Source organism: Hylobates moloch, unplaced genomic scaffold, assembly GCF_009828535.3.
Source record: "Hylobates moloch isolate HMO894 unplaced genomic scaffold, HMol_V3 SCAFFOLD_23, whole genome shotgun sequence".
NCBI lineage: Eukaryota > Metazoa > Chordata > Mammalia > Primates > Hylobatidae > Hylobates > Hylobates moloch.
The window spans coordinates 37,347,450-37,370,248 of NW_026652298.1; the positions used below are offsets into that span (position 1 = coordinate 37,347,450).

At 46.0% G+C, this 22,799-nt stretch overlaps 2 protein-coding genes across 9 annotated transcripts in view; one reads left to right on the forward strand and one right to left on the reverse strand.

Moving 5' to 3' along the window:
- UBN1 (ubinuclein 1) overlaps positions 1-5,777 on the reverse strand; it is a 35,024-nt gene extending 29,247 nt beyond the window's left edge. For 4 of the 8 annotated variants that reach the window (XM_058433880.1, XM_058433881.1, XM_058433882.1 and 1 more), the window contains exons 1-2: positions 5,107-5,236; positions 372-580 (exon numbers count right to left, since the gene is read on the reverse strand). In XM_058433880.1, coding sequence (XP_058289863.1) covers positions 372-580; positions 5,107-5,167 — 270 coding nt within the window. In that variant the 5' untranslated portion in view covers positions 5,168-5,236. Of the gene's footprint in view, positions 1-371; positions 660-5,106; positions 5,239-5,289 lie in introns of those variants that run through there. The other 4 variants (XM_032144602.2, XM_058433884.1, XM_058433879.1 and 1 more) reach the window with 4 other exon arrangements.
- Positions 5,778-6,142: 365 nt separating this feature from the next.
- The window catches only part of GLYR1 (glyoxylate reductase 1 homolog), a 31,350-nt gene continuing 14,693 nt past the window's right edge, over positions 6,143-22,799 (forward strand). The window contains exons 1-5 of the mRNA XM_032144866.2: positions 6,143-6,269; positions 7,324-7,360; positions 8,383-8,462; positions 20,637-20,775; positions 21,325-21,567. Of these exons, the coding sequence (XP_032000757.2) occupies positions 6,166-6,269; positions 7,324-7,360; positions 8,383-8,462; positions 20,637-20,775; positions 21,325-21,567 (603 nt within the window). The 5' untranslated portion in view covers positions 6,143-6,165. The remainder of the gene's footprint in view (positions 6,270-7,323; positions 7,361-8,382; positions 8,463-20,636; positions 20,776-21,324; positions 21,568-22,799) is intronic.

The window sequence follows — 22,799 nt, forward strand, 5'->3', positions numbered from 1 at the left end:
TACGTGTTTTTTTGTCTGCCCCTATACTAGGTAGACAGCAAGATTCTCTTGGAAGAGGAAAATGTCCAGCACGAAATTCTAACGCTGGAACTGTCAGGGACTGGTTTCATTTACACATAACATTTATAACCTTGGCAGAAAAAAATGTATTGTTTTTACAATTTATGTTAATTAGTTATAATTCAAATTGGCCTCTCCCTTTGCGCACAGAGATAAGAGAAGCAAATCTTGTGCTTGCCTTGAGTGAGTGACAGGATCTTGGGGCAGCCAAAACCTCAGTAAGTCTTGCTTCCCCACTACGGAAGCCCCACACGCACGCTCTGACCCCTGTGTGTTAAACCTGCAGCGCCTCTGGGAACAAAGGGGTGTACCTTATCTCCAGGCTGAAGGCCTTTTACCTTCCCTCGGATATTCTTCACCAGCTCTGGGTAGAAGAACTCTGGGCAGCGTTTGTGATCTGGTTCAAAGAGGGTGAGTGTAATCCGAACAGCTGCTGCGGCCGGCTCACAGTCCTGATGCTGTTCTCCTCCCCCAGCCTCCTCCTTCCGGGACTTCTTCAAAAACGCAGGATTCAGGGAACCTGGGAGAGAGGTGAACTGGACCCTGTGGGGCTCCGACATGGCTACCAACAAGTCTTAGCGGGTGTCACTGCATGGCTTCTGTTAACATTGAAAAGAAGAGCCAGGTCAAACGAAGATGATAAAATAGTTTACCAGTCTAATTAAAGAGATTTAAGTTTAAGAGAATTTCACTGTCAAGAAAACTCCATTGTCATATTTTGCCATTTATTGTTTTTCTCTGCTTATTCATCCTAAGATTTTTTTCATAATCATTCAGAGATAGTCACTACTTAGCATACTTCCAGTCTTTTTTCCTATGCATCTGTATCCTAGATCCTTGACCTTAAAGAACCCATGCTGACAGAGCCTTGGACCTCCAAATTGTAAATACTAAAATATTAATTATTTTCCATTTAATTTCTCTAACACTTATTTTTTCTGCCTGAGAATAATCTTTAAGCCCTCTTTATTTTCATCACCAGCAGTTTCATATCATTGAGAGCCAATCTTCACAATGACAAAGCTTTTATCAGCAGAACAAAAGATATTGCCTACCCCCAGTAGTAAAGAACCAGTGACTCAGGAGGGTGTGGCTAGGCTCACTTCCTAACAAAGTTACATACTCCTGCCCTGTGCACCACTCTCACACCCAAACATTGGCCTTGGCAAAATAACAAATTATGACATGCCAAAGACCTTCAAAATCACTTGGGAATGGTCCAAATAGATTTTGAATACAGAATTCCAAATGTTCACAGAATATGGATATGCTAATACATGCCATACATGTTTTCTGCTTACTTCATATATAATTTTGTATCCTGCTTTTTAAAAGAGTTTATATTGTAGTGTGAACTTTCTACCATACCAATAAATATATTCATTGCAGCCTTGTTTATACAAGAAAAATGATGGAAGCAACCAAAATGACAATCAAATGACAATCAGGGAATGGTTGAAAAAATTGTGACTTTCTTATTGACTTGTAAGGGCTCTTGATATTATGCATAAATTATCACATAGATATACGACACCTGTCATATCTCTTATAAGTGCTTCCTCTTGTTTTGTTATTTGCTGTTTAATGTTGCTTAGAGTGAGGTATGATGAAAGAAATGTTAACTTTTTTTTTTTGAGCTAGGGTCTCGCTGTTATTTCCAGGCTAGAGAGCAGTGGCCCAATCACAACCACTTCAGCCTCAACCTCCCAGGCTCAAGCAAACCTCTCATCACTTCAACCTCTCGAGTAGCTGGGACTACAGGTATATCCCACCATGTCTGGCTAATTTTTTCTATTTTTTGTAGAGATGCTGACCCACTATGTTGCCCAAGCTGGTCTTAAGCTCGCAACCTCAAGCGACCCTCCTTCCAAGGAAATTATAACTTTGTATGCAGTTAAAAGTAGGCTCTTTTCCTTTGAGACTCCTCCCATTTCTTTGATGCGTAGAATGTTCATCTCCAACCAGATCTTATAGAAGAACTTGTGCATATAGGTTTTTTGTTTTTTGAGACAAGGTCTCACTCTGTTGCTCAGGCTGGAATAAAGTGACTCAATCTCAGCTCACTGCAGCCTCAACCTCCCAGGCTGAAGCAATCCTCCTACCTCAGCCTCCCTAGTAGTTGGAACTACAGGTGTGTTAATTTTTTTTTTTGTAGGGACGTTGTTTTGCCATGTTGCCCAGACTGGTTTTGAACTCCTGCTGGGATTACAGGTGTGAGCCACTGAGCCCAGCCTATATAGTCATTTATTAACCCCAGATGAATTTGCTATGCTATAAAGTATGAGGAGAGGCTGTAACTTGGTTTCTTCCAGCATCAATCACTAAACAATCCTTCCTTCCTCTGCTGATTTGGCATATATTGCAAAGCAACATCGCAGATATATAAGGCCTGTTTCTAAAGTCCATCTGTCATATTAATACAGTATTTAGAGATTCTTTAACCAGTATTGCACTGCTTTGTAAAGTTTTATACTTTGATATTGTGAACTTAAAGCTCATGTTTATTATCCTTCTTTATAAATAATACTTTGCCATTCCAGCCTATGTATTATTTTGGCAGGTTTCAAAAAAACTCACTGTATTTTGGTTGTAAATGAATCACAAATGAGTTAATTCAGGAAAATTAGCATATATTGTATATATCCACATACATGCAGACGTATTTATACATATCCAATATTCATTTGTCAAATTATAAATATAAAATCAACTTATAACATCAGATAAGGGAACAAAATACCCACAAATGAAGAGTTAAAATAATTCTAATCAGGCAGCCAAACGATTAGCAGTATAACAGGTTGGCACTGCAAAAGACCATCTCCCAACATGTACTAAGATGTTAAAGGACATTTCCCTAAAAGAAATCTCCAAGGCCCTCAGGATATTTGTGATGCCCTGGGTTGTGGAAATAAATCCCAGCTGAAGGCTTACAGATTCCCCCACTGATAGAACCGGAACAGTCTCACTCTAAGAAGGGAATCAGCAAGTTAACCAATGGATGTAGGAAGGTCATCCTGGAAGTGGCAACCAGGTCCTACTTTCCCTGTCCAGGCAGTAAACACATAATCTTATCTCAGTCCAAGTCTGAGAGACTGCAGCTTCAATCCTAGATGGCAAAACTGCTCCTTTCAGTTGCTTAAGTGACTCTCCAAGCCCAAAAAGGTAAAAAATAGGACTACAGGATAAAGTGAGTCAAATCTGTAGTCTATTAACACTTAGATTTGGGGTTGTTTTATAATCACTATAATGTTCTGCTGTTACTAAGCCATTTGAAACATTTAAGAGAATCCAATATATTAAACAATGGTATGCTAGACTTACAACCGTAATTCAAAATGCTTAAGAAAATATAATTAAGTTCAAACATGTTTCAATGTTTAAAAAAATGACTTACATTTACCTGTTTATTAGACTTACGAGAGTTGCCTAAGTCCCTGGAAAGATTTTAGTTTTTTTTTTTTTTTTTTTTTGGGTTTTTTTTTTTTTTGTGAGACAGTTGCCTCACTCCTGTTGCCCAGGCTGGAGTGCAGTGGCACCAGGAGAGCTCACTGCAGCCTCAACTTCCCAGACCCAGCACTTTGGGAGGCTAAGGCAGGATGATCGCTGGAACCTAGGAGTTTAAGACCAGCCTGGACAACATGATGAGACTTCGTCTGTACAAAAAGTTTTTTACAAATTAGCCAGGTATGGTGGCACACCCCTGTAGTCTTGGCTACTAAGGAGGCTGAGGTGGGAGGATGGCTTGAGCCTGGGAAGGTCCAGGCTGCAGTGAGCCATGATCCTGCCACTGCACTCCAGCCTGGGCGACTTGTGAAACTCTGCCTAAAAAAAAAAAAAAAAAAAAAAAAAGAAAAAGAAAAAAGAAAAAAACAAAGACCCCCCTTTAAAAACCTCAGTTAGTGTTACTGAGAAAACACTAACCTTCCTTGTCCCTTGGTTATCCTCAGGAATTTTATATGTTTTCTTACTGTATATATATATATATATATCCTTCTAAACATTGTATTTTCAAACTGGTTATTGATGAAACAGAAAAACTAAATTGTGTATTCCAACTTATAATGAGTAGCCTTCCTGAATTCTTATTTTAATGGCTTTTTTGTTTTTTTCAAAATAGGCAGACCTATCATCCACGGAAATGAGAATTCTGTCTTCCCTTTTCCAAAAATTGCATTTCTTATTTTTGTTTCCTGTCTTACTGCACTGGCTAGAACTTTCAGGTTTTAGGCAATATACTCTTATTGTCTAATAGTGGTAGAAACGTACCATGTTTATGATGTTAAGGGGAATGCCTCTAGGTTTTGGTGCAATGTTCATTTGAGATTTTTTTTTTCTTCTTTTTTTGGCAGGGGGGACGAGTGTCGCTCGCTCTCTCGCCTGGCTGGAGTGCAGTGACATCATCTCGGCTCACTGCAACCTCCGCTTCCCGGGTTAAGCGATTCTCCTGCCTCAGCCTCCCAAGTAGCTGGGACTACAGGCATGTGCCATCACGCCCGGCTAATTTTGTATTTTTAGTAGAGACGGGGTTTGACCGTGTTGGCCAGGCTGGTCTCGAACTCCTGATCTCAGGTGGTCCGCCCGCCTCGGCATCCCAAAATGCTGGGATTACAGCCACCATGCCCGGCCAAGATTTATGTTTTTAATTAAAATATCCTTCAATTCCTCACAAATTCAGTATTCTTAAACAGGAACATACGTTAAATTTTTATCAAATTATTCCCTCGTGTCTTAAATATGCTTTAAAGATCACTTTGTCTTAAAAATACACACGCAGTAAATGACAGTCCGTGCAGCTAATTCTTGGTACATCAGGGAAACTGATCTCCCAAGAAAAATTAGGCTGCGGGACGACCCAGTACGCTAAACACCGACTTGCAACCAAAATCTCTAACCACCACAATGCCTTGGGGAAAAGCGTGTGGACCCGCCACCTTTTCCAGCAGGCAGTGACTCAACAAGAGCCCGACACCAAGTCTAAGTCAATCCTTGACACTGTGGAGTCTGTGATCGGGACTGGGATCTTTTGCAAAATTGTGAGTCTACCTGGTCTGCTGAAGTTTGGGCCGACGCTGTGCTCAACTGCAGTTAACACTTCCCAGTTCATGGTTCAGTTTTAAAGTGCCCAAACAACGCCCGGCATCTGTCTTCCTGTTGTCACAACTTTTTCAAAAGTGCAAAACTACGGCAAGGCTAACGGGAGAGCCCGGACCCGACAACGACACGCACCTTTGTCCCCTGCGCCGACGCGGGCCGCAGACGTCCCCCCGCGGCGGTCCTCATGCCGGTCGCCGGGCGGCGGCGCAGCTAGCGGTCGGCCCCTGAGCCGTGGCTCCCAGCGGGCGGGCGGCCCGCGCCTCGGCCCATGGCCGGGTCCCCGCGCCCAGGGGAGCCTGGTGTGCCGCGCCGCGCGCCCGCCCAGGAGGAAGCGAAGAAATGCCAACTCGACGTCCGCGCAGCCACTCCGGGGACACCAGGGAGTCGGGGGGGCAGCCTCCGGGCGCCCCCGGAGAACTTGCGGCGCGGCACCCCGCGCTCAGACGGCGCCTCCGAAAGCGGCCGTCGGGAGGAGCGCTCGAAAGAACACGGGCGGCGGGAGCGGACGGGCGCGGACACCGGGGCCTCCCGGCCTGCGGCCAAGCAGAGTCGCCGGGCGCGGGAGCCCAGACCCGGCGGAGGCTGAGTTCCAGGCCGCGCCGAGCTCCGTCAGGGCAGCTCACTGGCGCTGCGACGGGGCCGACCAGCGCCTCGGGCTCGGGAATGGCCCCGGGGCCCGCGCCCGACCAACGGCCGTAACGGAAGCGCCGAGAGGGGAGGTGCGCGGAGTCCAAAACCCGGGGACGGGGCGGGCAGCGAGGCCGGCTCCCTCTCGCGCTCAGCCGGCCGCACCGTCGCCGCCGCCGCCTCAGACCGCGGGCGCTTCGTTGTCACGAGCCGAAGGGAGGGGGAAGAAGCCGGGAGTCTCTGCGCTCCGGCGCGCGGAGACCACGGCGCTCGCGTCACGTGCCGCTCGGTCGGCCAATGATCCCCGGCGGGCGCGGTGACGTCAGAGCAGCGGCGTGGCCGATGACAGCCGGCCCCCGTCACGTGGTCAAGCCCACTCCAATGGGCGGCGCCGTGGCGACCCGCTGTTCCCGGCGGCCCGTGCGTCGGTGGTGGTTGGGTGGTAAGATGGCGGCTGTGAGTCTGCGGCTCGGCGACTTGGTGTGGTGAGTCCGAGCGGCCGGGCCAACCGAGACGCGCCGGGGAGCTGCCCGCCTGGGCGCGGGGTTCGCTGCCGGCCCCGGAGCTGCCTTTCTATGCGCTCCAGGTCGCGGAGAGAGAGGAAGAGAAGGTGCCGGCGCTTAGGAGCGGCGCCGGGCGGAAGGGGCAGTCCAGTCCCGGGGGACCGAGGCCGGGGGTGGCCACGGCGGGCACCGGCTTTGATCCCCGAGGTCGCCCTGGTGGGGTCTGCACTCGGGGCCCAGATACTGGCGGCCCCTGTGAAGGGAGCCGCCGGTGCCGCGAGGCTTCCCCGGACGACGGGTCCCCGGGGTCTTGCTGGGGCTTCCCAGAAAGCAGAAGCGCCGGGGACCGGACCTGCGAGTCCATCTCGCCGTTGCCATTCGGTCAAAGCCCAGGTTGCGATGCAGCCGACCTGTGCGGGCGGCTCAGCCGGAGGTGTCTAAACCGGACTGCTGGCGTTGCCCCGCGAAGAAACGGCGGGGGGAGTTCTCTTTTACAACCGATGGCTTGGCAGTGACCAGTGCAGGCTTGGGTGCCTCCCGCGGTCTGCTTCTGTGTCCCAGACAACCGCCCGAACCTAGACTGATTGTCGCCGCCTCCCTCGAGCTGCGTAGCTTGTTTCTCCACCCAGAGGAAGGTTTCCATTAGCATTTGTCAAAGCCAGGCAGTTCTCCTGTTGAATTAAACCAGACTTAGGGAGGGAAAGTCTGTGTTTACAGAGGAAGCTGTCCTCCCACCCCCGTCGTTAAGAAGCTCTAGACAAGTGACTTTTGACAGTTGTGTTGTTCTGTATTCCTTGTCAACAGAAGAATGGATATACGTTGTGCACATAAGTATACAATTTTGCATTCTACTTCTGAGGGTCTTGGGCCCAGAAGTAGCTGTGAAAGCTACTTCACAGAAGAAGCTGTGAAAGCTTTTGTTCCGGCATTTGAGGATGCCAGCAGAGATTTAGGAAGATAAATTGCTTATTGAGTGGGTTGAAGGAGATGTACTGGCTTTTCCGGGGCAAATGTTGACTCTGTGTGTTTTCTCTAGGGGGAAACTCGGCCGATATCCTCCTTGGCCAGGAAAGGTGAGTGTCTTGCTACTAAAGGAAGATACCTGAAGTTGGGTTTGAGGAGGTGGAGAGTGTAAGATGCATTCCTCTCAGTTTCTAGTATTGAGTTAAATTGGGCCCATTCAGATGGCACTTAGAATTTTTTTTCCCCTAATATCGGTTGTTTTTTAAAGGGCAATGCAGTATACACCAGATCATTAAATCTGCTCTAAACGCCTATTTCTTGATTTAGAAGAGGTTTATGAAGTTTCTTTTTTAACCCCGGAAATAATTCTAATCTGAATTTAGCTTTATGCTTAAATGTAACAAAAGGAGAAGAAAATATAAATTATCCAGGAAGAGAAGTCTAAATGTAGGTTACTGAAAAGCCAAAGTATTTTTGTCCCAACTAAGTTTAAATCTTCTTTCCATGTTACCATATGTGCTACTCCAGTGCCTCTTTGCAGAAGTTGGCATTCCAGATTTTGCATGAGGTGATCCATCATTGCTTTCCAAACGTTGTGTTTTTATATTCTTGCTTGGAGCCCGGGAAGTGTCTTTAGATGGTCTCTTTGCAATATGGTGTTTTCTGTGCCTCAGTTGTCCTTTGTTTTCACTACGTCCTGTCTCAACCCTTCCTACACAGGAAATATTTCAAAGAGTGTCCTCTGCATTTTTTCAGTAATGATGGGGTCACATTGGGGCGGGGTGGGGTGGTGGGGGACAGGGGATGCTGTTGATCTTAGTTTTAACTGCTTGTAAAACAGGGCCACTGCAGTAAAAGGGATATTGTGTCTACCGAGCACTGTGGTACGTGTTAAATATTGGGAACTTCTAGAATATCTACACATTTCCACACATCTCAATAGAAAGATGGGAGATTTAGATAAGTACTAGGCCTTGGGTTCTGTTTTGTATATAAATAAATTTATTTGTAAGTAAATCCTTTTAATTTACTTTTTTCGTACCAACGTAGAACTGTGTAGAGCAATGTGGAGCCACTAGAAAGTGGGCTGCTGTGTTGCCAGCCAACCTTTTTCCCCCCTTTTATCCTCCAGATTGTTAATCCACCAAAGGACTTGAAGAAACCTCGTGGAAAGAAATGTTTCTTTGTGAAATTTTTTGGAACAGAAGATCAGTGAGTAGTACTCACCAGAAGTCTCCCTTCGCCTTTCTTTCTGTGTTACCTGGAGTCTGAGCTGCTTTGAAAATATTCTAAGGATCCTTAGTTCAGTCTTCTTATAATGTATAATACTGGCATCTCATTCTGGCTTCATACTTAAATAAAGGTGCAATTTCTTGCAGAAATTGCCCTAGACAACTGTCCTAGGTCTATAACTAAGTCAGGCAAGAACTAGGTTCATTTACCTTCTAAATATAACAATTACATTGAAATAGTTTCTCACATGTTTCTTTACCCAACTCCAAAGGCAGTTCCTTTTCGTTTGTTTTTTGAGACAGAGACTTACTCTGTCACCCAGCTTGGAGTGCAGAGGCAGTCTCAGTTCACCACAACCTCTGCCTCCCTGACTCAAGCGGTCCTCTCACCTCAGCCTCCCGAGTAGCTGGGACCACAGGTGTGCACCACCATGCCCAGCTAATTTTTTGTAGAGGGGGTTTTACCATGTTGCCCAGGATGGTCTCGAACTCCTGGACTCAAGCAATCCACCTGCCTTGGCCTCCCAAAGTGCTGGATTATAGGCGTGAGCCACCGCACCCAGCTGGCAGTTATTTTTATAAAAGCCATGTTCAGTTCTCTTTTAATGCCATATATCATTATGGTTCATGCATGAGGTATACAGTGGAAACTAAAATTTTATTTATCTTAATAAAAGTAATTGTTCAATCATGTTCTCATTTGTAAAACTAAGTGATTTGCTCTGACATTATTATAGTAAGTCTTTTTACCAGATCTGTCCTAAGTTGGGGAAACCAGGACCATTAATCTGAGACTCTTTGACCATGTAACGTCGCAGTGAGGAGAAGAACGTGAAGAACCTGTATTAACTTGAATTACTAGTGATTTGTTTAGGTTTTTCGTCACTATGTCTAGTTGCTTAGCTGGGTCTAGCTAGATGGTTTGATTTTTTTTTTTTTTTTTTTTGAGTTGGAGTTTCACTCTGTCATCCAGGCTGGAGTGCAGTGGCGTGATCTCAGCTCACTGCAACCTCCACCTCTCGGGTTCGAGTGATTCTGGTGCCTGAGCCTCCCGAGTAGCTGGGACTACAGGCACACACTACCACACCCAGCTAATTTTTTTATATTTTTAGTAGAGACGGGGTTTCACCATGTTGGCCAGGCTGGTCTCAAACTCCTGACCTCAAGTCATCTGCCCCGCCCCCCACCCCCTCGGCCTCCCAAAGTGCTGGGATTACAGGCGAGAGCCACCATGCCCAGCCAGTTTGATTTCTTTAAGTAGTTGTATTTCTATTTGTTATTCTTATAGGAAAATACAGCCTTAGATTTGAAAAAAAATGTGGCTTCTCTGGTAAATCTAATTCTAATGGTTAAAGTATTTCTTCTTAGAAAGCGATATATTATAAACAGTATTTTTCACTCATCCAGGAGTTTATATGTCAGAGTGCTCTTCCTGGTTTCATGTTTACAGATATACCCAGCCCCAGTTCTCTATCACAAGCCAGCTTAACAGCCTGTGGTGGCAGTATTTCAAGGAGATCGCTGGCCTGGAGCTGTGGAGCCAGAGCTTCTGGAAGAGGGAATGTTCTTATAATTCCATGGATTTAAAAAAGAAGATTTGGCCGGGCATGGTGCCTCAGGCCTGTAATCCCAGTACTTTGGGAGGCCAAGGTGGGTGGATCACTGGAGGTCATGAGTTCGAGACCATCCTGGCCAACATGGCCAAACCCCGTCTCTACAAAAAATACAAAAATTAGCCGGGAGTGGTAGTGTGTGCCTGTAATCCCAGCTACTTGGGAGGCTGAGGCTCGAGAATCACTTGATCACAGGAGTTAGAGATTGTTCGAGCCACTGCACTCCAGCATGGGTGACACACTGAGACTCTGTCTCAGAAAAACAAAACAAAAACAGGAAAGATTGTCCTCATGCATAACATCAGTGTTATGTGTCCACTCTCTGAATTGCTTGACACTGAAGGAATTTATAAGAAAGCAAGTATAGGCCGGGCGCGGTGGCTCACGCTTGTAATCTCAGCATGTTGGGAGGCCGAGGGTGGTGGATCACGAGGTCAGGAGATCAAGACCACGCTGAAACCCCATCTTTACTAAAAATACAAAAAATTAGCCCGGCGTGGTGGCAGGCGCCTGTAGTCCCAGCTACTCGGAGAGGGTGAGGCAGGAGAATGGCGTGAACCCGGGAGGCGGAGCTTGCAGTCAGCCGAGATTGCGCCACTGACTCCATCTCAAAAAAAAAAGAAAAGAAAAGAAAGAAAGCAAGTATTATAGTTCCCACCTTCCAGATGCTCAGTTAAGTCACAAGTTGTAAACATTTCAGATAAGATGATGTGCAGAATGATGGTCGGGCGTGGTGGCTCATGCCTGTAACCCCAGCACTTGGGGAGGCCGGGGCAGGCAGATCGCTTGAGGGCAGGAGTTTGAGAACAGCCTGGCCAACATGGTGAAACCCTGTCTCTACTAAAAATACAAAAATTAGTCGAGTGTGATGGTGCACACCTATAATCCCAGCTACTCAGGAAGCTGAGGCAGAAGAATCGCTTGAACCCGGGAAGCGGAGGTTCCAGTGAGCTGAGATCGCGCCACTGCACTCCAGCCTGGGTGACAGAGCGAGACTCCGTCTCAAAAAAAAAAAAATAAAGATTATGTGCAGAATGAATGATGGCAGATAATTATTAATTCTAGACTGGGCACAGTGGCTCATGCCTGTAATCCCAGCACTTTGGGAGGCAAAGACAGGAGGATTGCTTGAGCCCAGGAGCTGGAGACCAGCCTGGGCAACATAGCAAGACCTTGTCTCTACTTAAAAAAATAATTTTTTTTTTCAATACCCAGGCATGGTGGCACACAAGTGTAGTCCCAGGTATGCAGAAGGCTAAGGCAGGAGGATTGCTTGAGCCCAGGAGGTCAAAACTGCAGTGAGCCATGATCACAATATTGCACTCCAGTCTGGGTGACAGAGCTAGACCCTGTCTCAAAAAGAAAAAGGATTCTAGAAGAGGGAGAGCTCAGTGGAGAGCCATGAGATCCAAGAAGACTGAAGAAATGGGATTTCTGTTTTTGTTTGTTTGTTTGTTTGAGACGGAGTCTTGCTCTGTCGCCCAGGCTGGAGTGCAGTGGCGCGATCTTGGCTCGTTACAAGCTCCGCCTCCCAGGTTCATGCCATTCTCCTGCCTCAGCCTCCCAAGTAAATGGGACTACAGGCGCACACCACCATGCCTGGCTAATTTTTGTTGCGTTTTTCAGTACAGGCAGGGTTTCACCACTTAGCCAGGACGGTCTTGATCTCCTGACCTCGTGATCTGCCCACCTCGGCCTCCCAAAGTGCTGGGATTACAGGCGTGAGCCATCGCACCCAGCCAGAGATGGGATTTGAATCCAGCTCTGGAAGATATGTAGAATCTGGATGGACGGGGACTATAGGGGCATTTAAGACAGTGGGGATACTATGAACAGTTAGCATTAAGCTGGGTGTTATGGAAAGGAAGAGGCTCTCTGCCTGAGGTAACTTGTGCTTAGGAATGACAGAGGCAATATGGTTGGCCCAAACTTCATTAGCTAAATGAATAATTACACAAGTCTGAAACAAAAATGGGAACTCAGTGTCATTATAGGGAGCCTGAAGCCATTGTTTCCTTATGTTTTTTGTTGTTGTTGTTGTTCTTGTTTTGTGTTTTGTTTTGTTTTTTTTTTTGAGACAGGGCTGGAGTGCAGTATCACGGACATGGTCACTGCATCCTTGACTTCCCAGGCTCAGGCAATCCTCCCACCTCAGCAGTCCGAGTAGCTGTGACCACAGTTGTGCGCCACCATGCCCTGCTAAATTTTTTACTTTTTTTTTTTTTTTTTTTTTTTTGTAGAGACAAGTTCTTGCCATGTTTCCCAGGCTGGTCTCAAACTCCTAGGCTCAAGTGATCCTCCCGCCTCGGCCTCCCAAAGTACTGGGATTATGGGCAGGAGCCACAGCGCCGAGCCCCGAGTTTTTTGGTTTTTTTAATGCTAAAAGACTAGATTAATAAACTGTGATATTTGTTTATAACAAGTGCAAGAAATAGGACACAGAAAATTGGAGTTGAGTTAATTTCAGAGCTTAACCAGGCAGACAGGTGAAGCCAGTGGTGATGTGCTTGCTCAAGACAAGAATAGCCTGATGGTGGTGGTGATGATATAATTTCTAACTGACTAAGGTTCTTCGGAGGGTTGTAAACAAGTGGGATACAAAGCAACTGCTAAATGCAATATTTTTAACCTTTTAAACTCGTTTGATAGAGTTCTACATTTTAAACTATAAAAATGAAGTCACTGTGGTACTAATATGTTATCTTTTTGTGGGTAGGCAGTTAACTTAGAGAAAGGAAATGAAGGGTAAAGATATACAGTACTTCTCTGAAGAAGGAACACTTGCTTAGTGATCAGTGCTGGGGTAGATTTTATTTTGTGTTTTTCTATGAAGGTAAGATCTCCAGATTGGCTGGTGGCAGCAGATTACTTTGGGGAAAGAACTCTGGATTGGTTACCGGCCTAATGTGCATTCAGGTACCGGTTCCAGCTTGCTCCCTGATCTGGGCAAGCTATTTCACCTTTCTGAGCCTCTGTGCCCTGTACATGAGGGGATGATACCCCCTATCTCATAGTTAGGAAGGAAAAGTAGTATCACCTGTGTAGAGTGTGGCTTGCCATACAGCAGGTATTAGCAGACATTGGTCCAGGATACCTTTAAGTATGGAAAACTGAGCGAGATGGAGACTGTCCCTATGAGAGAGAGAGAGTGAGTGTGTGTTTGTTTGAAAAGAAAGGAATATGAGAGTTGGAAGTTCCTAAAGGATGTCAGCCAGGTATGTTCTTTTTACCAAAAAGGCTTTGAGTACAAAACCATGCATCATTCCACCTTTATGTAAAACTGTACTGTGCCTCATCAGGAATACTATATGTACTTCAGATCATGCTTTCAAAGGGATCTGTTAGAATTGGCCAAGATCCAGAAAAGGGAACTGAGTCAGACAAAAGAGCAGGACTCTTAAATGTGGAGAAGCAAAGACTGAAGGAAGCACGGGATCAGGATGTAGGAAACAGCGAATGGCCTAGAGGAGTTTGGCGATGGGCACTGCAAGTGGATTGTGGTATGACTGAGTTAGGACCAGGGTGAGGAGCACTGGGTGAAATGGGCGTTTAAGAGGTGGTGTAGACAGGTATTACAAGGGGATTTTTTAGGGATGAGAACTAACTTGTGAAGACAAAGCCATAAGTGGCTCCTGTAGAAGCTGGACTGCACCTCACCTTTAACACTTGACATCAGGGAGGGAGCACCATTGGTTACTGGACCCTGGCCCAGGTGGATAGGGTCTGACCCAGTGGAGTGTCCTCTGTTGCTGAGAAATACAGGATTTGGTCAGAGATGTTCAGTTTCAAAATTGACACACTACTTAGGCAAAAAAAAGTGTAGTTATAATTTTTAATATTTGCAAGGTCTTTTATTAAAGAATAAAAGAACGGCTCCTTATGACAAGATAGTGATTCCAATCTTTTAGAAACCTGATTTTTCTCTCTCCCCTTCTCTGCCAAAATATCTAACAAATTGTGTTGACATCCCACTGTTAGGAGAGGGCCAGACTTTCCTAATCAGGTGTACTGGTGAGAAGAGGACATCATAATACGGATTCGGCTCCCTGAGTGAGATGGCCAAGACAAAACTGCCTGCGTCATTTTTATATTGTCATGGAAATACAAGGGGATATAATTTCAGCAAAACTCTGCCGGCTTCACTTGGTGACCACAACCAGAGATTATGTGTCAAGTGCAGGAGGGTCGCTCTTTGACAGGTCTGATTAGTGGTGACCCCCCCATCAGAGCAGAGACAGAGCTCATAGTTTAAAAGTTTCATCGGGGCCAGGCGCGATGGCTCACACCTGTAATCCCAACACTTCAAGTGGCAGAAGCAGAAGCGTCACTTGAGCCTAAGAGTTGAAGGCCAGCCTGGGCAACATGGCAAGACCCATCTCTACAAAAAATTTAAAAATTAGTTGGGCGTAGTAGCATGTACCTGTAGTCTCAGCTACTTGGGATACTGAAGCAGAAGGATTGCTTGAGCCTGGGAGGTCAAGGCTGTAGTGAACTGTGATTGAGCCACTGCATTCCAGCCTGGGTGACAGAGCAGGACCCTGTCTTTTAAAAAACAAAAGTATTGGCCGGGCACGGTGGCTCACGCCTGTAATCGCTCAACTTTGGAAGGGCAAGTCAGGCGGATCATGAGGTCAGGAGATCAAGACCATGCTGGCTAACATGGTGAAACCCCGTCTCTACTAAAAATACAAAAAAAATTAGCTGGGCGTGGTGGTGGGCGCCTGTAGTCTCAGCTACTCGGGTGGCTGAGGCAGGAGAATGGCGTGAACCCCAGAGGCAGAGCTTGCAGTAAGCCGAGATCGCACCACTGCACTCCAGCCTGGGTGACAGAGTGAGACTCTGTCTCAAAAAAAAAAGACAGAAAGAAAAGTTTCATCAGTGGCTGTGGATGATGATGGAATGGAGGGAGTGTTCATTTAAATTACAGGTGCTCAGAAGCCACCAGAAACCAACTGGTGCAACAGGTTGTGGACAAACAGTGGAGAGTCTGCAAGTGCCTACCTGCGAGTTTCCATAGCAGTCTTCACCTCCAGTCCTCACAGCAGCCCTTTCAGGAAGTGCACAGGGTCATCTTTCTGGTTCTTATTTTTTCATAGATGAGGAAACTGAGAGACCAGTGGTACTTTTTCCACCAAGCCACATCTAAGGTGGACAGGTCTCGGTGGATGTGAGGTGTCTGAGTCAGTACTGAAAGTAGCTGCTCTAGAAGAGTTTGTGGTTAATAATTAGAAGCATAGCAGCTTGGAAGCATCCCTTTTTCGTTTCACCTGGCACTTGATTTGTGTGTGTTTTTTTCTGGTGCCTTTATTTCTGAAGAACTTGACCTGTAACACCTCAGTAATCTTCAGCCCCTTTTGATGGATTTTTTTTTTAAAAGGCACCCATAGAAATTGTTTACTAAGTATTCACCAAATCCAAATGGAGAAGCAAACCCACACCTTCTGGCCCCATCTTTGCTATCACCTGTATTTTTATTCGTATTTTTTTTTTTTTTTTTTTTTTTTTTTTTGAGACGGAGTCTCGCTCTCCCGCCAGGCTGGAGTGCAGTGGTACGATATTGGCTCACTGCAACCTCTGCCTCCCAGGTTCAAGCGATTCTCCTGCCTCAGCCTCCCGAGTAGCTGGGATTACAGGCACATGCCACCACACCTAGCTAATTTTTGTATTTTTAGTAGAAACAGAGTTTCACCGTGTTGGCCAGGATGGTCTCAATCTCTTGACCTCAGCCTCCCAAAGTGCTAGGATTATAGGCGTGAGCTACCACGCCAACTTGTTCTCACCTTTATACTCTGCTTGTGTGTGTGTTTGTGTGTGTGTGTGCTTTTTCTCTGTCTCCCTCCCCCTGCCATCGTCTCCCCACCCTTTCTCCTTTTCTCTTTCTCTTAGCTTCACGGCTTCAGCCCAGGTCACCTGTCTATGCGAAGGCTGAAACACGTGAGAGATTTCAAGATTAGTCATAAGCTGACATCTTTAATATACAGTATCTACATGTATGATTTTTTTTTTTTTTTTTAAAGACCAAGTCTTGCTCTGTCTCCCCTGCTGGAGTGCAGTGGCACGATCTCCACTTACTACAACATCCACCTCCCGGGTTCGAGCAGTTCCTGCCGCAGCCTCTTAAGTAGCTGGGATTACAGACATGTGCTACGACAACTGGCTAATTTTTGTGTTTTCTGGTAGAGATGGAGTTTTGCCATGTTGGCCAGGCTGGTGTCAAGCTCCTGGCCTCAAGTAATCCACCTGCCTCGGTCTCCCAAAGTGCTGGGATTACAGGCATGAGCCGCCGCACCCGGCCATACATGTATGATTTTCATTTAAGAGGAAAGCAAATCAGAAGTGTGCAAGTTTTTGAAAATACCAGATTTTAATTCATTGTGATGGGAGTAATCTGAGAGTGGCTTAGTGGCGGTTCTGTATTCGTAGATGAAGAGACTTTTTATAGGAAGAGTGTCAGGTCACCAGGGTAAATTGGCTGTGTTACAGGTGCAGTTACGCCAGCAGCCAGGCAGCAGCAACCCACCAGAGCAGACCTGCAAACCAGGAAGTCATGGAGGAAATCCTCTGGGCAGTCGGAATAGCCTGTGTTCTATGGCAGAGGCCTTTAGTATTGATTTGTTTTTTTCCAAGATAATATGTGTTCACCATTCAGAAACAAAAACCTGTCAACATTGAAACAGTTGCATTCGTCCCCATCCCACAGCCACCCAGTTAGACCAGTTTCTGATGATGTGTCCCTCCAGAGATATCAGTGCGTGGTCAGTCCATTTTCCTTGTCTTTGCACGAATGGTAGCACATAACATGCATTGCTTTTTATCTTGCTCATCTCCACGTAGCCAGATACCTTATGGGACATTCCCTTTCCTTCTCTGTAAGGACCTTGCCTGTTTTCAGGTATTTATTACCACAGTGTGTCATTCATTCTACTGTACATAAAAAGGAAATCCTCCTACTTTAAATACAGCTTGAGTAAGCTTGATTTTTCTGACTTCCCAGCCACAATTGGGCTGAAAGATATAGCTCCATCTAAGTCTTGGGAGGATGATAGGAAAATCAAAAGTTACAGCTTGTATCAAGGAAAGAAACAGTCACTTAAAAAACCAACAGTAGCAACAACAAAAACACTAAAGCCTTTCACACTGGAGCATTGTAGCGCCTTTTAACTCACTGATGAGCAGTACATCCTCCTGAACATCTGGGAAGGAATCATTTACCCAGGGATTATTTATTGAGGACCAGTGAAGGAATCATTTACCCATTGATTATTTATTAAGGACCAGTGGCATGCCAGGCCCAGCTGATGTGCCTCAGTGAATTGGACAGTGGTGCATTGTTGAAGCACCAACTGAAAAGCATATTCTCATTAAAAAGACAGAGGTAGGCCAATTGCAGTGGCTCACACCTGTAATCCCAGCACTTTGGGTGGCTGAAGTGGGCAGATTACTTGAGTTCAGGAGTTCGAGACCAGCCTGGGCAACATGGTGAAACCCCATCTCTATAAAAAATAAATTTAGAAAAGATAAAAGAAGTATAACCTTTAGAGAAAAAATTGTATTCAGATAGCCAAAGTGATTTAAGTGTGGTTCGCTTTCAAGAGGTAATCCACATAGAGCTCTGGTAAGCTGCGTTTTTTTGTTGTTACTGTTTTTGAGATGGAGTCTCACTCTGTTGCCCAGGCTGGAGTGCAGTAGCACATTATCGACTCGCTGCAACCTCCGTCTCCTGGGTTCAAGTGTTTCTCCTGTCTCAGCCTTCCGAGTAGCTGGGATTACAGCTGAGTGCCACTACACCCAGCTAATTTTTATCTTTTCAGTAGAGACGAGATTTTGCCATGTTGGCCAGGCTGGTCTGAAACTCCTAACCTCAGGTGATCTGCCTGCCTCGGCCTCCCAGAGTGCTGGGATTACAGGTGTGAGCCACGGTGCCCAGCCAAGCTGGTTTTTTATGGCTGTTTTCTGATGTAACAGGATGCTTCTCCAGCAATAAGTTGATTCCTTAAATAGATTAACATTTCTTGGATTTACCATCCTATTCATACTGTCAGTTCGTTTAGCCATTTTAATGTTTCGAAGATGGTTGTAAAGAGGAAGATTTCAGTATCTCAAATGTTTTAAAGTGAGTGGAATTTTGACTGTACAGTTCCTTCTAGCAGAAATCAGTAAACCTTGTAAGATGCTTCAACAAAAAATGGGGTTGATTTCTTGGCGCTTCAGACATCCTCACCTTTCTATTCCCTCAGAATCGGTTCTTAGGAGGCTGGGGAGTGGGAGGCAGGGATGGAGGTAGCAGGATGGTGTAGGATTAGCAAGTCTTGGGAGTCTGTTGTCCCATCTCAAGGGGTTCCATAAAAACCACCTTGTTGGTCCTATATTGGGAACTTGTGTGGTTCTCAGCTTCTGACCGGAAGCTCCTAGGAGGAAGAGGCTGGTCACGACTCCTTAAACTTCATCCCTGATACTGGTTGTGTCATCTCAGACCCACAGGTTAGTATGGTAGCTTCACTGGCTTTTGGGGCTGGGTCTGAGTTTGCATCTGATTGCTCTGGCCTGTCATTAGCGTCCCCGTAAGGGGAGGGAAGGGAGTCAGTTCAGGGATATACTTGCCAGAAAATCTGGGGTCGAAATCTCCTTCCACTTTGCCTCCCAGCAGATTGGACTCATTGGCGCTCTCATGTTGAATTTCAAACTTTAAGATGAGTTGGTCACTGGAAAGGAGTTTGCTGACTCACGCCTGTAATCCCAACACTTTGAGAGGCCAAGGCAGGCGGATCACTGGAGGCCGGAAGTTCAAGACCAGCCTGGCCAACACAGGGAAACCCCGTCTCTTCCAAAAATATAAAAATTAGCTGGGTGTGGTGGTGCACACCTGTAGTCCCAGCAACTCGGGAGATGGAGGTAGAATTGCTTAAACCTGGGAGGCGGAGGTCGCAGTGAGCTAAGATCGTGCCACTGCACTTCATTCTCGGTGACAAAGTGAGACTCTCTCAAAAAGAAAAAAAAAAGGCCACGTGCGGTGGCTCACACCTGTAATCCCAGCACTTGGGAGGCTGAGGCAGGGGAATCGCTTGAACCTGGGAGGCGAGGTTGCAGTGAGCGGAGATCGCCCCATTGCACTCCAGCCTGGGCAACAAGAGTGAAACTCCGTCTCAAAAAAAAAAAAAAAGAAGAAATTTGCCTAACTCCTCTAGTTGGAGCTGTGCCAGGGAGACCAGCTTCTGTATCTCCATTCATCGTCTCACTTAGCCATGGTGGCATGCCTGATAGTGGTTCGCTGCCTGACATCTGCAGGCCGATGATCCCAGGTCTGTGTTTTTGCACAGACCCCATCATGACAACTACCAGCACCACTCTCAAAGTCCAGGTAGCTGGTGGAGGGTTAGTACCATTATTTTTATGTGCAAAGGTTAACACTGTTGCTGTTAGTGAATATTCTCTAGCTTTCTGTAAAGAAAACAACCTGAAGCTTGTGAGATAGCTCGGTTTCTGTATCCTTAGCCTGACCTACTTTTTCTGAAGGTTATGCTGTGAAACCTGTATCACAGGCTAAAACATGTAAATTAACTGATACCTTGTCAAGCCTATAAAATTATTTTGTGCTTGGATTCTATAAGCTGTATGCCATTCAGGGAAACCGTAGAAAGCCAGCTGCAGCAGATTTGTTCAGGTTAGTGTGGCAGGCCAGATACCCCAGAATTGACAGCTGACTACTTTCATGTGTTAGACATTGATGATTGAAATTAAAAATTACATATCGGAGGTGTATGTTCTTCTACCTTTAATCTCAATAATCTTGTTTCTATTTCTTTTCTTTTTTTTTGAGACATCATAAAACAGCATGCCATCTCATTTTTAAATGCCTCCTTTTGTAACTGCTGCCCTTATTCCAAACCATGTGTTCCTTGTTTTGTGTGGTTTAGTAGCCATGGTTACCATCATTTATGAACAAATATAGGCTCAGTGGCTGTAAATATCCATAGGAGCCACAAATTTTAGAAGATGTTGCATTTCTTCAGCTCCCTAACATCCCTGACTCTGTTGATCAACAGATCATAAATCTGGTTCCCATTGTTGACAGGCAGCAAGCATTTTCCTGCATAGTAATGCTGCTGTCGTCTATCACGTTTCCAGGTATCCTGATTCCCAGGGATCCGTGTGTGGCCATTTGTGCTACCTAGTGAGAATGGGAAAGGGTCTCCAGATTTCTTTCTGCCCTGAGCAAGTGGCAGGGTATATGTGGTTGGGCATTGGAGGCTGATAGATGATGGTGGAAATAAATCTGCAACACAGTTGCTTTCACTGGAGGAATTTGATTTGTGATTGCTGCAGTGGTGGTGACGGTTCTTCTGCTTGACTTGTTTCAAGAAAATATACTTTAGGCATAAGACTCTGATATGGTTGATAGCATGTTTTGAAAAAAATGGTGGGGCCTATTGCAAAGTCCAGTTAAACCAAATGGATATTTACACCGTGCGGTAGTGAGGTTGTTGATACTTTATGGCATATGCAATATGGATCATACCCTTTCTCTGTTTGTTTTCTGCTAGTGCCTGGATCAAAGTGGAACAGCTGAAGCCATATCATGCTCATAAAGAGGAAATGATAAAAATTAACAAGGGTAAACGATTCCAGCAAGCGGTAGATGCCGTCGAAGAGTTCCTCAGGAGAGCCAAAGGGAAAGACCAGGTGAGAGACACAATGTTCACTTTCTACCAATGCCAGACTGGTGATTTTTGCATAGCAACTAACAGATTAAATGTCACCCAAACCTTTGTTCTTCTGAAATGCCACTGGAGAAAGCTACTTCAGTTCTAAGGTGTCAGCATTTTGCTTATCAGTTTGAAACTCCATGCAGCTAACCTTTCTGGAGTAGGTTGTTGCTTTTAGGAAAATTGCTTGGACCCAGGAGAAATATCTCAGCATTTGAGTCGAGCACAGGCCATTTCTTCCTTTCATATCACACAGATTAGGGGCATAGCCTTTGAAATATATATATACTGCCTGGATTTAAATCCTGTCTCCTAGTTTTGGGACGTAGGGAAAGTGACTTTTGATACATATACTTTTTAAATCTGCTTCTCCCAATGTCTGGGGACGACGGCAGAATCTATTTTTAGTGTCATAGTGAGGAGACCACACAGAGTGCCTGTAGCAGCACATGGCACCTGTAAATGGTGGTGGCGATGGCGGCAGCAGCTGTGGTGGTAGTTATCATTATTATTATTAAACTTTCAGACGTCATCCCACAATTCTTCTGATGACAAGAATCGACGTAATTCCAGTGAGGAGAGAAGTAGGCCAAACTCAGGTGATGAGAAGCGCAAACTTAGCCTGTCTGAAGGGAAGGTGAAGAAGAACATGGGAGAAGGAAAGAAGAGGGTGTCTTCAGGCTCTTCAGAGAGAGGCTCCAAATCCCCTCTGAAAAGAGCCCAAGAGCAAAGTCCCCGGAAGCGGGGTCGGCCCCCAAAGGATGAGAAGGTTTGTTTTCTCTCTGCAGCTTCCGGGATTAGTGATGTCCTTTTAGTATAAGGTAGAGTTAAGCGCTACAGTATGCTTCTGCTCATGGAGTGGGAGCAGAATTCTGTGCTCAAGAATCCTGCAGGGCAGGTGCGGTGGCTCATGCTTTATCCCAGCAACTCAGGAGGCTGAGGCAGGAAGATGACTTGAGCCTTGGAGCTCAAGGTTGCATTGAGCCGATTGCACCACTGCATTCTAGCCTGGGTGATGAAGTGAGACCCCAACTCTTATTTAAAAAATTAAAAAATAAAGAATCCCATAGACCAGGTGAGAGACACGGCTTGGATGCAGATGCGAAGTAGGAGCGCGAGGCAGGAGAGCAGTCCACTTGAGCCGGTGTACAAGGGCTGGCCCTGGGAACGGCTTAGCAAGAAAGAAGGGAAGGCATTCCAGAGGTGGAGGGCACAGCCCGTGTGAGGCTCGGTGCTGGTGGAGATACTCTCGAACAGGGAGAGGATAGTGTGGAAAGCCCAGAAAAAGGAACCTTGTCCCTGGATCATGGAGGGCCTGAAGGTCTACTGAAGCAGCGTGGTACTAAAGCATCTTGGAGTCAGTGGGGGCCGGTGAAGGTGATTGAGCCAGTGGCAGTGTGTGCTTCCCATGTGTGCACCAGTAGTCACAGAGTGCAGAGGGGAAAGTCTCAGAGCCAATTAGAAGATAAGGCTAGGCGTGCATTCATAAGGGGGTAATTGCAAATATTGCAAGCAAATAGGTGAGAGGCACTTCAGAGGAAGAGTTCTTAAGATTCCGTAACTGGTTATATAGAGGATGAATGAGAAAAAGGAAAAGAGCATTTCCAGCTTCATTCCTGGGAAAGTGATGATCACTTTCTTAAAAGTAGAGGAGTGGGAATGTAGAGGTGGCTTGTGGAGAAAAAGTACCAGTTCTCTTTGGAATGGCAAGAATTTGAGGCAAGGCCTAGACAGCTTGTGAGCTTGGTGTGACCTCAGGACTAGAAATGTAGGTTTGGGAGGTGAATTTGTAAAAGAGTAGTTGAGTCCGGGCAGTGGGATGGGTTTGTTTCAGGAAGAGAGGGAGAAGAGGGAAGCACGGAGGCCTGCATTGCAACAAGAATGCCCTGCTTGTGTCAGGAAGGAGTGGGAGGAGCTGGCAACATGAGATAAAGCAGTGAGAGTGCATCTCTTGCCTTCTTGCTGACAAGATTTGAGGCTGATCTTAGAAGGCCACAGAGA